The sequence below is a fragment of the Ostrea edulis genome, chromosome 10, assembly GCF_947568905.1.
Source record: "Ostrea edulis chromosome 10, xbOstEdul1.1, whole genome shotgun sequence".
Classification (NCBI taxonomy): Eukaryota; Metazoa; Mollusca; class Bivalvia; order Ostreida; family Ostreidae; genus Ostrea; species Ostrea edulis.
Window position 1 is genome coordinate 6717315 of NC_079173.1, and position 24559 is coordinate 6741873.

Below are 24559 nucleotides of genomic sequence, written 5' to 3' on the forward strand. Positions count from 1 at the left end.
TTGAATGGCCATCATTAGAAGGGCGGCGAAGGACATCTGACCTCTGTGTTATGTACAAGCTGATCACCAACAAACTTCAGATTGATATTGGCGAGAAACTAAAAATCCAAGAAAGAACATCCAGGAATAGCAACATTATGACCGTGCAAATTCCATCATGTAATCTCCCATGGGAGGAAATAAAGAAAGAATGAATGAACCATCAAGGAGTGGAATGCCTTACCCATCTCAACTGTGATGACTCCGAGCCTTGAATTCTTCAAAGCTCGTCTCCCTCAATGAGCCACGGGTTTCATTTGTTTTTAAACTAACCTGATTGATTGATTGAATATTGTTTAACGTCCTCTCGAGAATATTTTACTCATATGGAGATGTCACCACTGCCAGTGAAGGGCTGCAAAATTTAGGCCTATGCTCGGCGCTTTAGGTCTTTGAGCAGGGAGGGATCTTTATCGTGCCACACCTGCTGTGACACGGGACCTCGGTTTTTTGCGGTCTCATTCGGAGGACCGTCCCATTTAGTCGCTTTCTATGACAAGCAAGGGGTACTGAGGACCTATTCTAACCCGGACCCTCACGGGATTTAAACAAACCTGTAAATAGACCGTCACCAATACATCTGTTTTAACATGGGCACACCCAGCAGTGGCATAATAGTAATCATTTTGCGTTGACCGCACACTGGTAGAAGTAAAAGGAAAACGATCGGGTGTATATTTCTGAGCCCTAGTATCTACATTTGTACAGACATAAAGTTCTTGTTTTCGTTTTTACGAAAACGCGATCATTATTTCTTAAATATAAATAGCTCACTTCATCAAATACTTTTTTTTTTTAAAGCTCCAGCGTTTTCAATGTATTATTTTGCAATTAATGTTTTATAAAGAAACCACAGGAACCGATATTTTTGTCTGGAATAATAACAGTTTGGGTTTGTACCACCCTCTTATAAAAATAAGAGGGTGGTGTACTGTTAAAGACCCCTACTATTATTATTACAGACAAAACGTCCGGTTCCTGTGAAGAAACTGGGTGGGGCTTATGTTAGGGCGCTCAGCCACGTTTCATCAAGCATGGCTAAAGATTGCTCAGCCGAGAAAGTACTCAATTACAGACTCGGGGGGGGGGGGGGGGGGGGTCTGATGAGTAGCATTTCTCCTCTTCCCATATTTGATGTCCCTAGTATTGACATACAAGATACTTCATAAATCTCCCGAGTTGAGTGATCTCTGAGGCAAAAGACCTTAAGGTAGTATTCTACATCGTCATAATGGCTGACTTCCTTTAAAAACATGGATGAAAAAATCAATATCAGCAATATTTGTCTTTTCCTTTTCCATTAAGGAGGTATGCTACACCAGAGAAATTTGATGTAGATGAAAAGAGTAGGATATGTACAAAAATATTTTGAATTTGAAAATTTTCAAATTAACTTTATTTTGTCAAAAAATACAGTTTTAGTAGAAGGTAATCTGAAAAAAATTTAAAACCCCTGCTGGACTCGAACCTGCGACCTACAGTTCAGCAGTCGGTATTCTAACCTACTGAGCTACTCGGCTAGGTATTTAAATGGAAAAGGAAAAGTCAAATATTGCTGATATCGATTTTGTCATCCATATTTTTAAAGGAAGTCAGCCATTATGACGATGTAGAGTACTACCTTAAAATACCTAACCGAGTAGCTCAGTAGGTTTGAATACCGACTGCTGAACTGTAGGTCGCAGGTTCAAGTTCAGCAGGGGTTTTAAATTTTTTTTTCAGATTACCTTCTACTGAAACTATTTTTTGACAAAATAAAGTAAATTTGAAAATTCAAAATATTGTTGTACATATCCTCCACTTTTCACCAACATCAAATTATATCTCCTTAAGGAGGTACTCTACATCGTCATAATGGATGAGAACATAAATATCAGCAATATTTGTCTATTCATTTAAAAGTTTCTCGCTCATCTGAGTAGCTCAGTAGGTTAGCACGTCGACTGCTGAACTTTAAATCGCGTGTTCGAGTCCAGCAGGGGTTCTAAATTTTTAGCCAAGCTTTCAACTAAAACTGCTTTATTTTTTTTTAATAAAGTAAATTTGAAAATTTTCATTTTCAAAATATTGTACACATCCTCCACTTTTCATCCATATCAAATTTCTCTGGTGTAGCATACCTGCTTGAGGGGAGGGGAATATGGTGGTCGGCCAAGCTTCAATTACCAATGACCTCACTTTGAATGGTTTGAGCCCACTTTCCTCTACCTCACTTGATATATGGTTTGAGAACATAATCTTCTGCTTCGCTTACTAATACAATGGTTTGAATAAATTATAATTAGATTTTTATGCCCCCGAGATCGAAGATTGGGGGCATATTGTTTTTGTCCTGTCTGTCATTCTGTCTGAAACTTTAACCTTGCTAATAACTTTTGAACTGTAAATGCTAGAGCTTTGATATTTCACATGAGTATTCCTTGTGACAAGACCTTTCCGTGGGTACCAACGTTTTTGACCCCGTGACCTTGGAGTTTGACCTACTTTTTGAAAACTTTAACCTTGCTAATACTAGTAACTTTTGAACAATAAGTGATAGAGCTTTGATATTTCACATGAGTATTCCTTGTGACAAGACCTTTCCGTGGGTATTGAACCTTTTGACCTTGACATTTGACCTACTTTTAAGTTGTTTTTTTTTTTTTACATTGGTCATAACTTCTAAATGGTAAATATTAGAGCTTTCATATTGTACATAAGCATTTCTTTTGACAAGATCTTTCTACTGGTACCAAGATATTTGCCCTTGTGACCTTGGCCATCTTCGGAATTGGCCATTATCGGGGGCATTTGTGTTTCACAAACACATCTTGTTATACAAGTATTCGTACATACCAAGGATAACCCATGAAAGCTTATTTCCAGTGGGGTTCTTTGAAGCTTGGATGTTGGCACTAGGGGGTCATTATGTGGGAGGAAACCGAAATACCCGGAGGAAACCCATGTGTCCGAGTGGGCGACCACCATACCTTCTCACATACAGCCACTGCCAATCATGGGAATCAAACTCGGATCACAACAAACTAGGATATCTCAGTGTTACAATTCAAAGGGGCATGGACACGATTTCATGAAGTAAATTATGTTCATGCCCCATTAATCTTATTTTCTTTTTTTCTTTTTTTATCAGAACTTGATCTACTTTTTACTTGGGACAGATTTTCACAATAACAAAACAATACATGAAATGAATATGTTTTTAATAAGGACGAAATTTTCTTGATGCCTTCATTAAGGAAATTCTCTGTTTATCTTCTTCAAACTTTTTGCGCAGTTCAGCAATACCTACAAAGAAAAATATAGCATGAAAAATTCATACTTCAAAAGTAATGCTGGTAATACATGTACATTCTTTACAAATCTGGTCATCAGTTTTTCTTATTTGGTCTTTTATTAATAAATCAAAGTGAATATTTAAATGTGTATTTCTATAAATATGCAACTTATTTGAAATTTATTCTCATCAACTTCATTAGAGATCATTATTTTCGTTTGTTAAAAAATTCACACAAAGACATACTATCTCTTTTAGACTCTCTCATCTGGAAGGCATAAAAATTCCTCAGTTCCTGGTAAAAAAAAAAATTGGATGAGTTTTAATAAAGGACCACATAAACATATGAAAGGTGAAGATAAAGAACAGTGATCAATCTCATAACTCATATAAGCAATACAAAATAGAGAGTTGGACAAACACAGACCCCTGGACACACCACCTGGATATATGATTACTCCAGTCTTGCAAATCAAGTTTTGTTATTATGAAAAATATACTCCGTACTTACTAATCTGATGAATGGTAAATCTCTAATTTACAAAACACAGTCTGTGTATATTCATTTTGAGGATTTTAAACCCTGCACATACTAAGTGTACAAATATTACACTGTTAGAATTACAAATCTAAAAGACGGGAGATGGAAACATTAACTCCTTAAGAATCAGCAGTAACCAGAACTATGGATATAGCCATGAAGAGGACATATGCCCCACCTTTTCTGTCTGTTTCCGTTTGTCCTTGGCTGTGACCTTTCTCTCCATGGTTTCCGTTCGTGGCGCCCCCTTATTTTTGCCATGCCGCGTCACTTTGACCCAGCCCTCTTCATCAGGCATGCCCTCCTGTTCCAGGGCCAAATTCTTCTCCCTTTCCTGTTCCTCATCGTACGCCTCCATGAACTTGTCGATTTCTGTCTGTAGTTTTTGTGTGTTACACACGTTGTTTTCGTAATCCATCTGCCATTCTATATATAGATATAATATACATTAAATGTAGCGACTCGCGTTCTATCAATGATATAGATGTAATATACATTAAATGTAGCGACTCACGTTCTATCAATGATATAGATATAATATACATTAAATGTAGCGACTCGCGTTCTATCAATGATATAATATACATTAAATGTAGCGACTCGCGTTCTATCAATGATGTAATATACATTAAATGTAGCGACTCGCGTTCTATCAATGATATAAATATAATATACATTAAATGTAGCGACTCGCGTTCTATCAATGATATAAATATAATATACATTAAATGTAGCGACTCGCGTTCTATCAATGATATAGATGTAATATACATTAAATGTAATGACTCGCGTTCTATCAATGATATAAATGTAATATACATTAAATGTAACGACTCGCGTTCTATCAATGATATAGATGTAATATACATTAAATGTAACGACTCGCGTTCAATCAGTGATATAGATGTAATATACATTAAATGTAATGACTCGCGTTCAATCAGTGATATAGATGTAATATACATTAAATGTAGCGACTCGCGTTCTATGAATGATTTTGATGTAATATACATTAAAGGGACTGATTCACGATTTTTCTCACAAAATTTTCTATTTCACTTTTAATTATCTAAATCTACCGTCCAATGTGTTTAAAAGATTTCCCATAAAAATTAAGGTTATACATTATCACAGAAGCTCAGTTTAGAGAGTTTATTATTTGTTTTGTAAACAAAGATTGCGGTATGTTGATTACGAACTTTTCAAAAGAAATGGCTATCATTCTAAGTTTATTATTTATATCTTTCACATTTCAAGCATTTTTGGGGTAAAATGTCATCTAAAACTTGTGACCATGCAAAATTAAAATGCTTTACATTACAAAATCAATATTTCACTTGTTTGTTTGTATACATAAAAAGACGAGAGTCTTTGTTTACATAACACAGATCCAAGGCTAAAATATTGCTTTTATTCTTGCATTCAGAAGGTCAAAATTTTGGCTGTCAACATTAAGAGTTATATTTTTAATGATTAACATCAAAAATTAAAAATATTTTTATCAAAAATCGTGAACCAGTCCCTTTAAATGTAACAGCTCATAAATACTTAAGTGACTTGTAAATATTTGATTTAGTGACTTGTAAATAATTTACTTAAGAGTAACAGAATATATTTCAGTACATCTAACAAACTAGATTAAGAATCAGGAAAACTCATACACATGCCTATGACATTATCAGGTTTTTCAGACTTACAGTTACTTACTATTAATTCCAGTGATAATTGGGGCATCTTCAGGAGAGAGATTCAAGATGTTGTCATAGGGATGAGATTTGACCTTCTGGATTGATGAAGCCTTCTTGAATACAATGTAAGCAACTTTAAATCCCTGCAAAGACAAAGAAGATGGAATATCATAATGACATATATGTTTAGGTATGTCCAAAAATACTACACAATATCATAATGACATATATGTATAGGTATGTCCAAAAATACTACACAATATAATGAATTGATATAGGTATGTCCAAAAACACTACACAAAATCATAATGACATATATATATACATCTTTGCTAGCCAAGGGTTTACAATCCGCTCCGCTTCTCTACAAACCCTTGGCAGATTTAGTGCGATTTTCGTAGCTTTGAGTGGTGCCCTCTAGTGGATGGAGAAAACAACTCTGTTTGGATTACATCATGCTTATCCAATGAAAATGGGTGTTTCAGCTACTGTTTAAAAGTTGTTTAGAAATGGTTGCGCTCAAAGAGTAATGCTATGTGGTATCCAAATCATTCAAAATATTAATAATAAATTTAACTATCTCTTAATTGCATACTTGAAAAAGAAATCAGTGAGAATATCATTTAGAAAATAAACATGTGTGAACCCATGAAATATATGTAGTCATTGAGTCTACATCTAAAAATAACTCCACGTGGGTAAGGTGAATTCCAAATTGAGGAAAATAGCTCTGACACAACTGTCTAAATCTGGGATAGATAAAACATAAAACAACGAATTACAAGAGGTGTTCAATATTAAACTTATGGTACGGTACTGTAGTAAATAAAATGCTCTTCTTTACGCAGATACGAGTCTGAACTGCACACATGGCATCATTGGTTTGGATATGTATTTGATACACGGCCGAGTGACAGTTGTCGGTATTTAAATTCCTTTGTTTTGCGCGTGATGTAACATAACACGTTCTCTGATAAAATTCACTCGAAATGATCCTGTAAATTCAGTCAGAATGTTAATTCACTCCAATTAAAGTCCATTGTTTTGATTGTGCAAGATGTGAATTTCCTATAGCTGGAGTTAAGTAATTGCTTGGCAGATCTCAAACAAAAGTGCTCTGCACTGTGGTCAGAAATAGGTCAAACAGATGTTTTGTTTTTAAAAGTAGAAACAAAGCCATCATTGTCATTTAAAGTAAACAAAATAGTAGCAGTCTTTAAAAGTCAAGCATACTTAACTTTGTGTGATAGGATTTATTTTTATAAAAAGCACTCAAGAAAATATTTTCACAAATCCTATCTCACATATGAAATAAATTCTATATCCAATGATAATAAACATTGAATATCTTCTATATATTTCAAACAAGTTTGTACTAATAGAATGATCCATACCCCCTCACCACCCCTTCAAGACTTGTAAGTGTATGAAACATCTCAATACAGCTGCATATCATCGTTACAGTACAGTGTTGTTCTAAAAAGAGCATCACAGCGACAGATATATATACGTCATTAATTCAGTTAAGGCCAAAAAAAATATTTGTTGGTTTCCATTTTCCCGATCAACCCAAAAACTTTCTGCCAACCCTAACATATTTTTTTCCATTCTCACAGATTTTGTGAATGTCATCACTACAACAAGAGTATATTATTGACTTATTTATTATGTACTGCCTAATACTAGACAGATTCTAAAACATAGAAACAGTTTTTGTTTACAGCACAGTGGAAGAAATGTTTTGATTCATTATATAACTTTTATTTGATTACTAGATAATCACTACATTTTATGCATACTAGAATACTAGATCATTAAAAAAATAATTCAACCTATAAATTAAAAAAAAACAACAACAAAAAAACCCTACCTACCTACCAACCCTTAAAAATTTTGAGGTGAAAGTGGAAACCAACATATTTTTTTTTTTTGCTTAATTGCTGCAGGGAATACATTAGTCTGATCGGAACACTTGTTACTATGTAAACATATGAGGAAATATACAGTCTCAGCTGATGTGATATATTTGGACAGCTGTTGAATTTTGTGAATCACTGTTTCAAAGCAATGGTTCAAAATTACCTACGTTAAAACAGGCAAATTATACTGAAAATAGTTACAGTGTATTTTGTACTGGACTACTTTCAATTATTCATGCATCTAAATATCTATACAGTACCTTGACTTCTGGTGCGTCCTGGAAGTACTTGGACAGGTTTGGTTGTGCGTCTTCATTACGAGGCTTGTTGTACAGGCAAACTTTTATTACTTCCCCAAAATCTGAGAAAACTCTCTTCACACTCTCCTACAAATTTAAACAAAACTTTCAGTTGCTTCTTTTCCCCACAGTCAACTGCTATCTGTACAAATAGAACCCTTGATTTAAAGATACTACTCACAAAATGTTCAAAAATCTTAGCTCACCTGAGCTGAAAGCTCAATTGATGTTTGTCATTCATTTATTTTCTGTCTGCATTAACTATTCATTTATCTCAATGAGTACAAAGCAAATTGTAATCGAACTTGCAACAATGCATCCTAGGGTAAACATGGTAAAGGAAATTCAAGATTGTTGGAATGAAAGACCAAGTCCCCTTCCATGGGGAGATAAATAATTAGGACGGGGAGTTTAAAAAATCTTTTTTTTTAAAAAACCCTCTGCACCTGAAATGCCATTGATAACTAAACTTGCATAGAAGCTTCCTTCTAAGATGAAGATTCAAGTTTGTTCAAACCAATGATCCCCAGAGCTTGGGCAGAGTCACAGTAGAGAGTTAAGGTATCGCACATAAAAAGGAAAGTATCCTAGACAGTCTCCTCTAAATAGCAGTGGCGGATTCAGAAGGGGGGAGGGGGTGGTCCGGGGATGCCCCCCCCCCTTTCGTCAAAAAATTTAATTTTGCTTTAAAAAGGTAAAAATAACACATGTTGACGGAAACCCCTTTGAAAACCAAAATTAATGGTAGAAACACACCCCCCTCTACAATTATTCTTGGGTCTGCCCCTGTTTTCGGTTTGATTTTAACAATGTTTGTGATCTTCAATTCGTTACCTGGGTGCAATATGGAGGCACATTCACAACAAACAGCGTCCTGTCTTTAGGCCTTGTAGTTCCGGCCCTTTTCTGGAGTTCCTTCACATACAAACTATGTCCTGGTTTGCTAGATTCTTGAAACTTTGTTTGCAACACTGAAACAAACAATAATTGAATAAACAAAATATAATCAATTGATTTGATAAAGTAAGACATAAAATGTAGATTACAACAGATTTATTTTTAAAAATGAAAGCTAACTATACTGAAACAAAATAAATAGTTCAAACCACATCACTGTAACGAGGAAATTCGAGCTGCCCATAATATTTTTCGATAGATTTGAAACCAAACAAAAATCCGTATTTGTGAAACAAAATTATGTGAGGATCTATTATAAAGGACCGTATTTTATACAAGTCGTTCACAAATTCACCTGTAAAACCGTCAACCACGACTGTTTTTTCTGCACACATGGCTTTGTTTTGGTAATAAGGCGGTGGAAGGCGGTTTAGTTCTAGTAGGTTTCAGTACCTAAGAAAGTCTTATTTCATCACAATCAACTACATCTACTTGCTGTTACAACAATGGTAATTATACTTTCAAGGACATTTTTAAATGTAAATAATAAGATACAAGCATCCATTTTGAACAGAAGTTTGAAACTAATTTTCGGGCCGAGTTGGACGTGAGACGAATACTAGACGGACGGAATGAGCGACTTCCGGATGTCAAAATGGCTTGTGGAACATCGCCAAATATTGGGTTTTACATGACATGTGGAAGATCAGGCGATGATTATTCAGATAATGTAATGATTACAAAATGATTATGTATGATAAAGTCTCACGACTTCGAATTGCTGTGAAGCGTTTCTCTGTGTGATGCCTGACACAATTTTGAGGAAATTCGAATTCTTGTATTACAATTTGTAAAGTTTCCGAAGAAATCAAATTGGTTTGATTATTTGTACATGCTATAACCTTGTTTTAACCTTCTGCGGCTTTTCAGTATTATACATAACCAATACTTACAGCGTGGCAGAAACTGTGTTCACAATTGATAATAATATCTGGATGGAAACAGGTCCAGTCCAAATTTAGACCATATTTCTACCTACGTAGCTACCTAGGTATTTAAATCTACTCCAGGTACCAATTTTTACCTACCTTTTCCTTTACTTCCATTTCGTGGCCAAACGGAGGAACTGCGCAATATGGTGTGTTCCAAATTTCTTAATTCACTTACACTGACGATGAATTACCACAAAAATATTGGACAAAAAATGACTACTTTCTAACCTTTCAAATTTGCATCAATAACTACACCCAGTTCCATTTTCTAGGAGCTTAGGATCAAAGCTACGTGATAAGAAGTCTAGAATGTCTTTTTTTTCTCCACACAACATTTATTCACATTATGACAGTCAGGGTTTTAACATCATGCCCTTACAAACCCACCTGACTAGGGGGTACAGGGTATTTTATCTACCATTTACTCACACATCCACTCTAATAGGCATTCATTGAAAGATAGGAAAAAAGGAGGAGGATTAGAAAGGAATGAAATTACTCTGGCTTATCATATGTACACTATACAAAATAATATTAATCTAATAGGTTGTCACAAACTAAAGGTTTTAAATGTATAACAAATGTACTGTTATGACATTGATAATAACTTCTGATGATATACATAGGCTAATTAATGTATACAATTACAAATTATATATAAAATATCGAGAATGTCTTACAAATCTGTATTAATGTTAAAATTTACCTTCATGCATTTTTATATTAAAGGTTTTTGGGGCGATATTTTCATGCATTTCCTCTAAATTCTCCACCCTCGTAAAATATTCTTTACACTCTTAATTTTGTGGTGCACATGCACAACATGATACATAAAACGACTGACCTGTTTAAAAGATGCGCCTTAATTATTATTTATTTATATTTTTAAAAACAGGTAGAAGTAGCTACTTTAAGTAGGTTTAAATACCTAGGTAGCCATTAATAGCTACGTAGGTAGAAATAGTCTTTGGACGGGACCTAGTAAAAACGCTTCCTCTGGAAGAAGAACACAGTCAGCTGTTACATATATCTACCACTTAGGCAGGTGTAAGTGAATGCCCCCAGAACTTTGTCCCACTATTCACAAAATGACGAAAAACATTTTCATGTATATAAGATATAGATATACTGACTTGTTGTAAAGAACGTAGAAAAAATCACACCAGTTTGACTTGGGCAGAACCTTGAGAAAGTTTATGTTAGTTGAATTTCCTCAAAATTGTTTAATTAAAGGCAAAAACAAATTGCTATTTGGTATGGATAAAAATTTTGAAAAGGAAATACATCAGCCCAGAAAATTTTTTCAGTAACTAGACACTGACTTTACATGGCAAGATTTACATAGACTGATCTTCTGTGTATTTTCAGACTATATTAGAGTGCAGAGTGTGTAATGAAATTTTCCGTTTCCAAGGAGACAAAGTTCCTCGACTCCTGGTCTGTGGTCACACTGTGTGCCACCAGTGTCTCACACGAATTCCTCTCCATGGCAATGCACTGCATTGTCCCTTCGACCGTCAGCCAACAGAAATCGGAGACTCGGGTGTTTGGGGTCTGAAGAAAAACTTTGCTCTACTTGAACTCTTAGAGAAACTCCAGTATCCTGTCACAAGTCACAACAACAAGACAATCTTCTCGGAGGAGAGCTTAGCCAAAGAGAGACAAGTAATATGTCTAAATACACTATGTCAGATATTGTAAAACTGATTTAGATCACATGTTGAATGTTTACATCTGGATGTTTTCTTGTGCACTCAGAAATTGTTCCTTTTAATCTTTTAAGGCCAAATGAATATGGTACAGTGTTTCAGCATTTTTTGAAATTTTCTTTTCCTGGGTCAAGTTATAACTGCATCTAAAGTAATATCTCTTTCTTAGTGAAGTCCTTACTACATTTAGTGTAATATCTCTTTCTGAGTGTAACTACGTATAAATGTTAATATCTCTCTTTAGCTGCATATGACTATTACGATAAATCATGAAGATTTTGTACGTCAATCTCTGTCTCTTTTTTTTTTACCTGATACAGTTTGGTATTCCATGTGACGAGAATGAGCTCCACACCGCCATCGTCTTTTGTATAGTCTGTTGTACTCACTTATGTGTGGAGTGCTCAGAGCAGACTCACTCGACGAGAACACTCACAAAACACAAACGAGTCCCAATATCAGAGAAACCTCGAGAAAACCCCAAGTGTTCGTTTCACCCTCTGCATCTTGTAGAATTTGCATGTTTGGAGGAGGAATGTAAAAATTCGCCACTGATGTGTTATATCTGTAAAGATTATGGAAGGCATGTTAAACACCGGGTAGGTAATTGACTGTAATCACCAGAACTTTATACACCGGGTAGATAGTCGACTGTAATCAGCATAACTTTATACACCGGGTAAATAGTAGACTGTAATCATTGTAATTTTATACACCGGGTAAATAGTCGACTGTAATCAACGTAACCAGTGCTCCCACTGGACCAGAATTCCCTTTCGCCACTTTTTCGGGGAGCTGCGCGACACAAATAATCACATGCTTTACAATTATTTCCATCATATTATATATTATTTTATTCATTACACTTATTTTAGCATTTTGAATCAGTTACATTACTTATTCATATCCAGCTACCATACCTAAACATTTCTTTCTGTAATAATAAAAAGTTGATTTGTTTGATAAATTCTATTATGGAAATCAAAATTCAGATAATAAATCATGTAAATATAAACTTTATGATGCTACACCTCTCAGTGAAAACATTGTGTACATTGGCCGAAATGCAGATATCACAAAACATCAAGCCCAATTTAGAGTCGTATCTCAACCATTCCCTATTAAATTTCCGTTTTTGTATGGAAGATTTTGCAAGTTGGACAGAATCAGATGTTTGAGCAGGTGGGGTTGACTGTAAAGCCAAACATAGATATTTTTTTTAATTTTAGACTGACTAGGGCCAGAAGCTACAAGTTTAGTGTCAAAATAGAATGGGGTGCATAGTCTTATGAGATTAGCATTTTTATACTGTTGCGCACCAAACTTCAAAGAAAATTATTTATTAAAATTGCTATGGCCATATCAATGGTGACCGACCGCATTGTTTATGAAATATTCGAACTAAAATCAAGCACATCAAAATCTTGTAATCAACGAGTTTGGCCGCAAAAACAAACAATTGATGTATTCATATATACATTATACACAATAATACGGCCAATTTAATTACCGGTCGGTTCTCTGGTTAAGAATTCACATTAATGTGGAGATGATAACACGATAATGAATAAGACTTTAAATGTTAAACAATTGACCAAAGCAGGGTCAACAACTGTCCGATGTACTTTATTACATAATCACCGACTTTTTTGCAGCCATAAATTACCTGAGGCTGTGACCAGCTCTGTGTGCACTGGAGCGACGCGAGATTTCCGGTCGCACGCGTTGACTGAATAAACAGATTTTGACTGCATAAACAAACAGGCGATAATGTGTCACTGACAAAGGATTAAAAATACAATTTATTGCAAAAAGGGATTTTCGCCACTTTCAATTTTTTTTCGCCATTTTTGAAAAAAATTCGCCATTGGCGAAAATGGCGAAGCCCAGCTCGAGCACTGAACGTAACTTTATACACCGGGTAACTATTCTACTGTAATCATTGTAATTTTATACACCGGGTAGATAGTCGACTGTAATCATTGTAACTTTATACACTGGGTAACTATTCGACTGTTAATCATTGTAACTTTATACACCGGGTAACTATTCAACTGTAATCATTGTAACTTAATACACCGGGTAACTATTCAACTGTAATCATTGTAACTTTATACACCAGGTAGATAGTCGACTGTAATCATTGTAATTTTATACACCGGGTAGATAGTCGACTGTAATCATTGTAATTTTATACACCGGGTAACTATTCTACTGTAATCATTGTAATTTTATACACCGGGTAGATAGTCGACTGTAATCATTGTAATTTTATACACCGGGTAACTATTCTACTGTAATCATTGTAATTTTATACACCGGGTAGATAGTCGACTGTAATCATTGTAACTTTATACACCGGGTAACTATTCAACTGTAATCATTGTAATTTTATACACCGGGTAGGTAGTCGACTGTAATCATTGTAATTTTATACACCGGGTAACTATTCTACTGTAATCATTGTAATTTTATACACCGGGTAGATAGTCGACTGTAATCATTGTAACTTTATACACCGGGTAGATAGTCGACTGTAATCATTGTAATTTTATACACCGGGTAGATAGTCGACTGTAATCATTGTAATTTTATACACCGGGTAACTATTCTACTGTAATCATTGTAATTTTATACACCGGGTAGGTAGTCGACTGTAATCATTGTAACTTTATACACCGGGTAACTATTCAACTGTAATCATTGTAATTTTATACACCGGGTAGGTAGTCGACTGTAATCATTGTAACTTTATACACCGGGTAACTATTCTACTGTAATCATTGTAATTTTATACACCGGGTAGATAGTCGACTGTAATCATTGTAATTTTATACACCGGGTAGGTAGTCGACTGTAATCATTGTAACTTTATACACCGGGTAGATAGTCGACTGTAATCATTGTAATTTTATACACCGGGTAGGTATTCAACTGTAATCATTGTAACTTTAATAGTGTGTAGTATTAGGTTAATCATCGTAACTTCTTTAGTGTGTAGTATTGATGATAAGCACATGCAATTTCTATCCAGTAGTGAAAGTGAACTTGAAATCTTATCAGTGTTTAGGAATATTTATTTTTTCTTAATCAATGGATAATTACTGAGTAACTTTTTCCTTCTCACCAGCACACTCTCTTAGAAACGGAGGCAGAAAATGTCCGTCGATCCATAACCAGTGCAGTCGTCCACGTCCGATCGTTTGGAGAGGAAGTTGCTGAGTCAGCCAGGAAGTTGGGTCAAACTATTCAGCAGGTTGAAGGGGGTGTACAAGTTATTCACAATGATGATGGTTCCAATGGAGTTCAAGGGGTGAGCATACAGCACATAAATGATTTAAAGTCAGCAGACATGACTTTTGATTTTCTATTGAATTGCTCAAATATAATCTTCTTTCTTAAGCTTTACTAATGGGCATAATATCATGGAGCATTTTTTTTTTTTGCGGGACACAAATTTGACAGATTTGGGTCTACAAGGTATACCATTAATTTTGATGGATAGAATTTTAGTGAGCTCGTGCTCACCTGAAATGAGGGCTCAAGTGAGCTTTTCTAATAAAAATTTGTCCATTGGCGTCGTCGTATTAAACTTTTCACATTTTCATCTTCTTCTCCAGAACTACTGCGCCAATTTCAATCAAACTTGATACAAATCATCCTTGGGTGAAAGGGATTCAAGTTTGTTCAAATGAAGGACTATGCTTCCTTCAAAGGGGAGATAATCACAAAAAGGCAAAAATAGGATAGGGTCATTTAAAAATCTTCCTCTCAAGAACCACTGGGCCAGAAAAGTTAAAATTTACATGAAAGCTTTCTAACGTAGTGCAGATTTAAGTTTGTGAAAATCATGGCCCCCAGGAGAAGGGTGGGGCCACAATATGGGATCAAACTCTTACATGCAATTATACAGGGAAAATGCTTTAAAATCTTCTCAAGAGCCACTGGGTCAGAAAAATAGAAATTTTTTACCTTTGAAAGCTTCCTGACATAGAGTAGATTCAAATGTGTTCAAATCATGGTCCTGGGGGTAGGATGGGGTCACAATAGGAAATCAAAGTTTTGTGTGCCGATAAATAAGGGAAATTTTTCAAAACTTTATGTTATTAAAAACCATTGGACCAGAAAAGTTGAAATTCACCTGAAAGCTTGAAAGATTTGTACCTACCGTATCCAATATTTCCTGAACTATTGAAGGTTGATCTTTCACATTTGTTTATATACTTCATACAGTAATACCTTTTATTTCATATCATGGATTTTGACTTTGTGACCTTGAACTGGAAGTTTAACCTACTTTTAAGAAAACATAACCTATTAAATGTATCTGGAAGTATTTTAGGTAGGGCTTTCATATTTTGTATATATTCCTCATGGGAAGACCTTGTGACACATTTTTGGCCTTGGTGTTTGACCTACTTTTAAAAAACCCTGACCTATTCAATATTTTCTGAACTACTTTCATGTTTTGTGTGTAGATTGTTTATGGCAAGACCATGTTATTCCGTGAAGTTTGAACTTTTGACCTTGGAGTTGGACCACCTTTTAAAAATCTGACCTATTCAATATCTCCTGAACTATTTTAGGTAGAACTTTCATATTTTGTCTATAGATTTCTTATGGGAAGATCTTTTATTTCACACTATGACCTTTGACCTTGTGATCTTACAGTTTAACGTACTTGTAAGAAAATGTAATGTGTTAAATATCTTCGGAACTAATCAAGGTTGGGCTTTCATATTTTTCATACAGATTCTGTTTGACAAAACTTTGTGATACAGTTGTTTTTTATCTTGTGACCATGACCTACTTTTTAAAAACCTAACCTAATCAATATCTCCTGAACTATTTAAAATAGTTCGAACTTTCATGTTTTGCAGATAGATTTCTTATGGCAAGATCTTTCCAGAACAGCAAGGTCATGTTAGTGATATTGGTGTTAAGCATATCCATGTAATGCTAATTAATTTTCAGTTGTGTCGTGATCCTTTGGGGCTAGGTTGGGGCCACAATATGGAGTCAAATTTTTCATGGTAACAAAGTTCGATAAAATTCTTTTAAAACTCGGAACTGCTGAACAATGGTAGGGTTAAGGTTTCTCAGGTGAGCGATGTGGCCCATGGGTCTTTTGTTTATGTTTACAGTGTACATGATGTACATGTTTACTGATGTACTTGAATTTAGTGATTTTAAATTTGTGAATCTTTGGAAATTGCCAAAATAGACCAAAATAAAACCCAGCTATACAGTATGCCATTGATTTGTGAGACGCAGAGTGAATTGAAAATTCTTGTCTTACAAACATGAAATCTCTCTTGTGATTGGAGAGAAAGCAAAAATTATCTTCATCTACCCATTAAACCAAATTATAATTTTTCCCAGCTTCAGGGTACAGCAGAACTATCCAGAGAAAAAATCAAGGCCCACTTTGACGACTTACGTACCACGCTGAATCGTCAGGAAGTCATTGCCTTGACAACCGTAGATGCCCACATTCGAGAGAAGCTGTGTATGTTGAGGCAGCAGCAGGAAGACATGGCTACTCTTCTGTCCCAGGTGTCGGCTGTCTGTCACCAGTGTGAGGGCACCCTGCAGCAGGTCTGTCTACATCTCACAAAATGTCTACATCTCACAAAATGTCTACATCTCACAAAATATCTACATCTCACAAAATGTCTACATCTCACAAAATATCTACATCTCACAAAATGTCTACATCTCACAAAATATCTACATCTCACAAAATATCTACATCTCACAAAATGTCTACATCTCACAAAATGTCAACATCTCACAAAATATCACCAGGTGTCTGTCTACATCTCACAAAATGTCTACATCACACAAAATATATACATCTCACAAAATATCTACATCTCACAAAATGTCTACATCTCACAAAATGTCTACATCTCACAAAATATCTACATCTCACAAAATGTCTACATCTCACAAAATGTCAACATCTCACAAAATATCACCAGGTGTCTGTCTACATCTCACAAAATGTCTACATCACACAAAATATATACATCTCACAAAATATCTACATCTCACAAAATATCTACATCTCACAAAATGTCTACATCTCACAAAATATCACCAGGTGTCTGTCTACATCTAACAAAATGTCTATGTCATACAAAATATCATCAGGTGTCTCCATCTCACAAAAATATCATCAGGTGTCTCCATCTCACAAAATATCACCAGGTGTCTACATCTCACAAAATATCATCAGGTGTCTGTTTACATCTTACAAAATATTATCAGGTGTCTGTTTACATCTTACAAAATATTATCAGGTATCTGCAATCTGTCTACATCTAAAGTGAAAGTGACAATAAAGTGAAAGTGACAATAAAGTGAAAGTGATGATACAAGGATGATTTACAGTATCTCTGGATTAAGAATTTTGAAGATCCAAATGCATGTACAAATAATTTAACTTGTTACCTAGACTGTGACAGTAACCGAAGGAATCTATTTCAGGATGATACGAAAGTCTTGTTGGCAAAACATGACGTGCAGACATTGCTAGACACTATACAGAAACAGCAGCAACAATTCTCAGACATCCCTGACCATCTTCCACTGGATCCAAACATCCCAATTACCTTTACCAAGGTAAGCTCTCACCATTACCTTTACCAAGGTAAGCTCTCACCATTACCTTTACCAAGGTAAGCTCTCACCATTATCTTAATCAAGGTAAGCTCTCACCATTATCTTAATCAAGGTAAGTTCTCACCATTATCTTAATCAAGGTAAACTCTCACCATTACCTTTACCAAGGTAAGCTCTCACCATTACCTTTACCAAGGTAAGCTCTCACCATTATATTCACCAAGGTAAGCTCTCACCATTACCTTTACCAAGGTAAGCTCTCACCATTACCTTTACCAAGGTAAGCTCTCACCATTATATTCATCAAGGTAAGCTCTTACCATTATCTTCCCTAAGGTAAGCTCTCACCATTATATTCACCAAGGTAAGCTCTCACCATTACCTTTACCAAGGTAAGCTCTCACCATTACCTTTACCAAGGTAAGCTCTCACCATTATATTCATCAAGGTAAGCTCTCACCATTATCTTCCCTAAGGTAAGCTCTCACCGTACAGGTAAACTATAACATACAGGTCAACTGCAACATACAGGTCAACTATAACATACAGGTAAACTGTAACATACAGGTAAACTGTAACATACAGGTAAACTGCAATGAAACACTACTGTATTGCACTAAGATATTTTTTCCTTGACAGGACAACCGAGTACATATAGGACCAAAGATTGAAATGCGGGTCGTGATTTTGGGTTTAGATGATGCAGGGAAGACTAGTATTTTATTCAAGCTCAAAGAAAATGAATTCATCACCACCATACCTACCATTGGTAAATATGTTAACATTTGTTAATTACATGTATGTATATTACCATATAATGGGTATTTTCGGCAGTTGTCCAATTTTTTCAGAATTTTGCAGAGAGGCAGAATATGATTGTGACATTTTTTTTTCTACTCCATGATAGGGATTGTTAACTCTCTCTTATCTATTTTGCTTAATATTTACTAGTATGCTGTAAAAAAATTATTTCATAAACATTTGAAAATTGACAACCCACTCTATAATATAAAGAAAAGAAGCTTGCATCTACATAGTCCCATTCCATGCCCCACAAAGTAAATCACCAAGAAACCAACATATTCGCGGCTTATCTGTCAAGAAGTGAGGCGTGTCCAATTTGATAAAATCATTCATAACCAGCTACTACAGAAATTCGATACATTTCTATTATTTCCAACACCTTTTTACTCAGATGTTCAAAATGTGCTCTACCAATCATGGAAGTTGAATTATATCTGAAACAATATCAACCATTCCAGATTGATCAAAGAGTTCCCTGTCAAATTCCTAACAAAATCATATGTCATATAACTTACCACACAAAATCATATGTCATATAACCTACCACAAATCATATATGTCATATAACCTACCACAAATCATATGTCATATAACCTACCACACAAAATCATGTCATATAACCTACCACAAATCATATGTCATATAACCTACCACAAATCATCTGTCATATAATATACCACAAATCATATGTCATATAACCTACCACAAATCATATGTCATATAACCTACCACAAATCATATGTCATATAACCTACCACAATTCTTATGTCATATAACTTACCACAAATCGGAGTACATATAGATTTCATTCGATTGAAAATGTTGTCATTTAGTTTTTATAAAAATGTTGTCATTTAGTCTTTATAAAGTGTGCTGGTAGAGAAAGGGTTAATGCAACCGCAGAACTTAGAAACGCAGAATATAATTTGCAACCATTTACTAATCAAATCATGAAAATTTCCAACCACAGAAAACGCCCGTTATATGGTATATAAATAACTATGTTAACATTTGTTTTTTATTGATGTATACATGTATGATATATAATTAAATATCTTTAACATTCCTTTATTTATATATTGTAATAAATAATAAAATTGTCATACATCTCTACATCTTCCTTCAGGCTTTAATGTTGAGAGTGTAGAATATAAAAATGTCAAGTTCACCATCTGGGACGTCGGAGGTCAGCAGAAAATTCGCCCTCTGTGGAAGCATTACTTCTTCAATACTCAAGGTATCACATCATGTACTCAATGTATCACATGTCTGTACTCAATGTATCACATGTCTGTACTCAATGTATCACATGTCTGTAGTCAATGTATCACATGTCTACACAATGTATCACATGTCTGTACTCAATGTATCACATGTCTGTACTCAATGTATCACATGTCTGTACTCAGTGTATCACATGTCTACACAATGTATCACATGTCTGTACTTAATGTATCACATGTCTACACAATGTATCACATGTCTACACAATGTATCACATGTCTGTACTCAATGTATCACATATCTGTACTCAATGTATCACATGTCTGTACTCAATGTATCACATGTCTGTACTCAATGTATCACATGTCTGTACTCAATGTATCACATGTCTGTACTCAATGTATCACATGTCTGTACTCAATGTATCACATGTCTGTACTCAATGTATCACATGTCTACACAATGTATCACATGTCTACACAATGTATCACATGTCTGTACTCAATGTATCACATATCTGTACTCAATGTATCACATGTTTACACAATGTATCACATGTCTGTACTCAATGTATCACATGTCTGTACTCAATGTATCACATGTCTGTACTCAATGTATCACATGTCTGTACTCAATGTATCACATGTCTGTACTCAATGTATCACATGTTTACACAATGTATCACATGTCTGTACTCAATGTATCACATGTTTACACAATGTATCACATGTCTGTACTCAATGTATCACATGTCTGTACTCAGTGTATCACATGTCTGTACTCAGTGTATCACATGTCTGTACTCAATGTATCACATGTCTGTAGTCAATGTATCACATGTCTGTACTTAATGTATCACATGTCTGTACTCAATGTATCACATGTCTACACAATGTATCACATGTCTGTACTCAGTGTATCACATGCCTGTACACAATGTATCACATGTCTGTACTCAATGTATCACATGTCTGTACTCAATGTATCACATGTCTGTACACAATGTATCACATGTCTGTAGTCAATGTATCACATGTCTGTACACAATGTATCACATGTCTGTACTCAATGTATCACATGTCTGTACACAATGTATCACATGTCTGTACACAATGTATCACATGTCTACACAATGTATCACATGTCTGTACACAATGTATCACATGTCTGTACTCAATGTATCACATGTCTACACAGTGTATCACATGTCTGTACTCAATGTATCACATGTCTGTACTCAGTGTATCACATGTCTACACAGTGTATCACATGTCTGTACTTAATGTATCACATGTCTGTAGTCAATGTATCACATGTCTGTACTCAGTGTATCACATGTCTGTACTCAATGTATCTTATGTCTGTACTCAATGTATCACATGTCTACACAGTGTATCACATGTCTGTACTCAATGTATCACATGTCTGTACTCAGTGTATCACATGTCTACACAGTGTATCACATGTCTGTACTTAATGTATCACATGTCTGTAGTCAATGTATCACATGTCTGTACTCAGTGTATCACATGTCTGTACTCAATGTATCTTATGTCTGTACTCAATGTATCACATGTCTACACAGTGTATCACATGTCTGTACTCAATGTATCACATGTCTGTACTCAGTGTATCACATGTCTACACAGTGTATCACATGTCTGTACTCAATGTATCACATGTCTGTAGTCAATGTATCACATGTCTGTACTCAATGTATCACATGTCTGTAGTCAATGTATCACATGTCTGTACTTAATGTATCACATGTCTGTACTCAATGTATCACATGTCTACACAATGTATCACATGTCTGTACTCAATGTATCACATGTCTACACAATGTATCACATGTCTGTAGTCAATGTATCACATGTCTGTAGTCAATGTATCACATGTCTGTAGTCAATGTATCACATGCTGTACTCAATGTATCACATGTCAATGTATCACATGGCAAATGTTCTTCTGTCTTATGTCAATGTTTTTGAAATAAAAAAATGATAAATAAAAAATAAAAATGTATCACATGTCTACACAATGTATCACATGTCTGTACACAAGTCATCACATTATGTACTCAATGTATCAGACTCATCTTGAAGCAGAAATCCTGCATGATATATATACAGTGTATACAATTATCACTGTGTATATATGATTAGAGATTGTATCATTTAGTTCTTTTTTGTTGATATCTTAATGAAAGATCAATGCTCTACAGCAGATATTCACTGTAGTGGTATATACTATAAATTTCTGATGCAGTCTTGTAGGTCAACCTCGTGTCCTTGATTACCATTTCCTTGGATACTGCTTCCTTGGTTACTATATACTGTTAATTTATTGTAGCTGTCATTTTTGTGGTAGACAGCAGCAACACAGACCGTCTCGCAGAGTCCTTTAACGAGCTCGCTAAACTTGTTCAGGAAAAAGAGCTGAAGGAAGCCTCACTACTCATTTTTGCCAATAAACAGGTGAGACAAGTTTATTTATAGTCATGATGTCAGACAGGTCTATTTATAGTTATCAGTATACATTTTCGCTTTGTAACCTGGAGGTAATTAAACTGGTTCCCTGCTGATTGGTGTTACACACAAACAACAGGTAAGCGGTACTTTGGTTAGCCCAAATGAGCCGATTTCATTGGTTAGTTGATGGTTATGTCTCACTAGAGAGATTCCAAATGGTAGAGTCGTTGTAGTCTATAGTTATGACGTCAAAGTCTACTGCGCTACTTTACGAAGTTTCGTGCATCATAGGTCTACTTCACTGTTTTCGTAACGTAGTGTAGTCGACTGTGACGTCAAAGTTAGCATCGTTGTTGTTTTGAAAGGAACTTTCGTTATTCGCGTGAGATAATGATACAGCCCAAATCCTGGCTGTCAAAAATTGGCGCTTACCTGTTGTACATGAGAGAAGCGAGGTCAACAGGGTACCAGTTTAGGAGGTAATGAGCTCCATTTGTGCTTTAGCCGCATCAAACTTAAGACATAAACACAATTCACGAGAACCAGCCTTTATGGTGAGGCAATCTATCTGTATGTTTGTCTCCCAGAAATTGTAAATCTATTTTCTGGAGACAACATTAGTTAAAGGGTTCTTTCCAAAAATTTCTTATGTTCCCCAAAAAAATTTCAGGGGACCACATAGATGCTCCCCGAAAAATTTGGGGGGAGCATATAGTTGCCGTTGTGTCTGTCTGTCTGTTCGAGTTTATACTTCCGAAACCTTTCATCACTAATTGATCACAAATGTTCCTCCAGACAAGGACTTGGAAACCAAGGAAAGGTCAAAGTCACTCAGAACATTTAAAAGTTCTAATTTCAACATTATTTTGCTATAAAAGTTCCAATCTCCTAAACCATTCATCATAAATTGATCACAAATATTCCTTGGGACGGGAATTTTGGACCAAGGTCATTTTGGAAAGGTCAAGGTCACACAGTATATATCTTATATAAGGAAAAAATTCCTTTATTTCAAGTTTTTGAACAGGTATTGATCATATATCACACAGATAATTAACAAGCAATGGCTTTCAGACAAAGGTCACTCAAGGTCATTTTGGAAAGGTCAAGGTCACCCAGAACATGTACCTTATGTAAGGGAAAAAGTTCCGTATTTCAACAGTTTTGAACAGGTATTTATCATATATCACACAAGTTATAGGCAAATGACTGTCGGAGTGACTCATGGTCATTTTGTAAAGGTCAATCAATATATATATACCTTATATTTAAAAAGGAAACCCTTCATTTCAACAGTTGTTGATAATTGTGCAAGTCATTTATCAGATGAAGTAGTTCATAGGTTAAATGCAGTTTGAGGAGTATCCATCAGTTTTACTGATTTTCTTGTTTTTTAACATGTAGGAAATTAGCATAACAGGGATGTGACTGTATTCTTCAGAAATCAGAGGAAAACTGGTCAAAAGGGGAGGAAAATACCTCACCCTACCTGGAAAAATATCATTTTCTGCCACTTTAGATCAAATCCAGAGCGTTTCATTTTTCGAAAAGTGAGCAAATCAGAAGATTTCCTCTGAAAGAGGAAAAATCACACCCCTGGCATAAATTTTTACCATTCATCATCAAACATTGATGATAACTTTTTTAATGTTAGAAGTTTTAATCTGAGACAACTTTCTCTTCACAGGACGTGGAGAGCTGTGCGAGTATCGAGACAATCACGGAGAATTTTGGTCTGTTTAAACTGTGTTGTAACAGAAGCTGGCACATCCAGGCATGCGATGCTAAAAGTGGCTTCGGACTTCAGGATGGCATCGAGTGGTTGTCGCGTCAGATGGTAGCCGCGGGAACGCCAGAGTATGCCTGATACACAGAGTCACGTATTAGGAGCAGTAGAACTGATTTTTGTTGTTATTTGTATACAGTTGTTAACATTTTTAGTTTACCATTATTGCTTGTTTTTATTTATATTGACAATAAAAAATATATTAAAAGAATATAATTTTCATATCTAATCCTTTAGGCTGTTCACGTTACTTTTCAAAATTACGGGAAAAATTTATACCCTCACAACA

At 35.2% G+C, this 24559-nt stretch overlaps 2 protein-coding genes across 2 annotated transcripts; one reads left to right on the top strand and one right to left on the bottom strand.

Moving 5' to 3' along the window:
* Window positions 1-3222: 3222 nt before the first annotated feature.
* On the bottom strand, window positions 3223-9238 carry LOC125666661 (ribosomal RNA-processing protein 7 homolog A-like). Its single transcript, XM_048899842.2, has 7 exons — window positions 9013-9238; window positions 8595-8731; window positions 7722-7847; window positions 5562-5685; window positions 4033-4280; window positions 3560-3608; window positions 3223-3324 (listed from the first exon to the last, which is right to left on the bottom strand). The coding sequence occupies exons 1-7, from the start codon at window positions 9050-9052 to the stop codon at window positions 3239-3241; spliced, it is 810 nt and encodes a 269-aa protein (XP_048755799.2). The 5' UTR covers window positions 9053-9238; the 3' UTR covers window positions 3223-3238.
* A 22-nt stretch (window positions 9239-9260) lies between these two features.
* LOC125666660 (E3 ubiquitin-protein ligase TRIM23-like) lies at window positions 9261-24481 on the top strand. The gene is made up of 10 exons (XM_048899841.2): window positions 9261-9387; window positions 11018-11314; window positions 11679-11957; window positions 14489-14671; window positions 16741-16956; window positions 17851-17985; window positions 18625-18754; window positions 19916-20026; window positions 22366-22490; window positions 24172-24481. The coding sequence occupies exons 1-10, from the start codon at window positions 9313-9315 to the stop codon at window positions 24349-24351; spliced, it is 1731 nt and encodes a 576-aa protein (XP_048755798.1). The 5' UTR covers window positions 9261-9312; the 3' UTR covers window positions 24352-24481.
* The last annotated feature ends 78 nt before the right edge of the window (window positions 24482-24559 follow it).

What these genes read in the sequence shown, in the direction of transcription:
- LOC125666661 (XM_048899842.2), bottom strand. Translation starts at nt 9,052, where the DNA reads ATGTGTGCAGAAAAAACAGTCGTGGTTGACGGTTTTACAG. An exon ending in AACGGAAACAGACAGAAAAG is followed by an intron (nt 3,609 to 4,032) that starts GTGGGGCATATG and finishes TTTTTTTACCAG; the next exon opens with GAACTGAGGAATTTTTATGC. An exon ending in GAGAGAGTCTAAAAGAGATA is followed by an intron (nt 3,325 to 3,559) that starts GTATGTCTTTGT and finishes TTTTCTTTGTAG; the next exon opens with GTATTGCTGAACTGCGCAAA.
- LOC125666660 (XM_048899841.2), top strand. Translation starts at nt 9,313, where the DNA reads ATGGCTTGTGGAACATCGCCAAATATTGGGTTTTACATGACATGTGGA. An exon ending in GTGAGGGCACCCTGCAGCAG is followed by an intron (nt 16,957 to 17,850) that starts GTCTGTCTACAT and finishes AATCTATTTCAG; the next exon opens with GATGATACGAAAGTCTTGTT. An exon ending in TTACTTCTTCAATACTCAAG is followed by an intron (nt 20,027 to 22,365) that starts GTATCACATCAT and finishes AATTTATTGTAG; the next exon opens with CTGTCATTTTTGTGGTAGAC.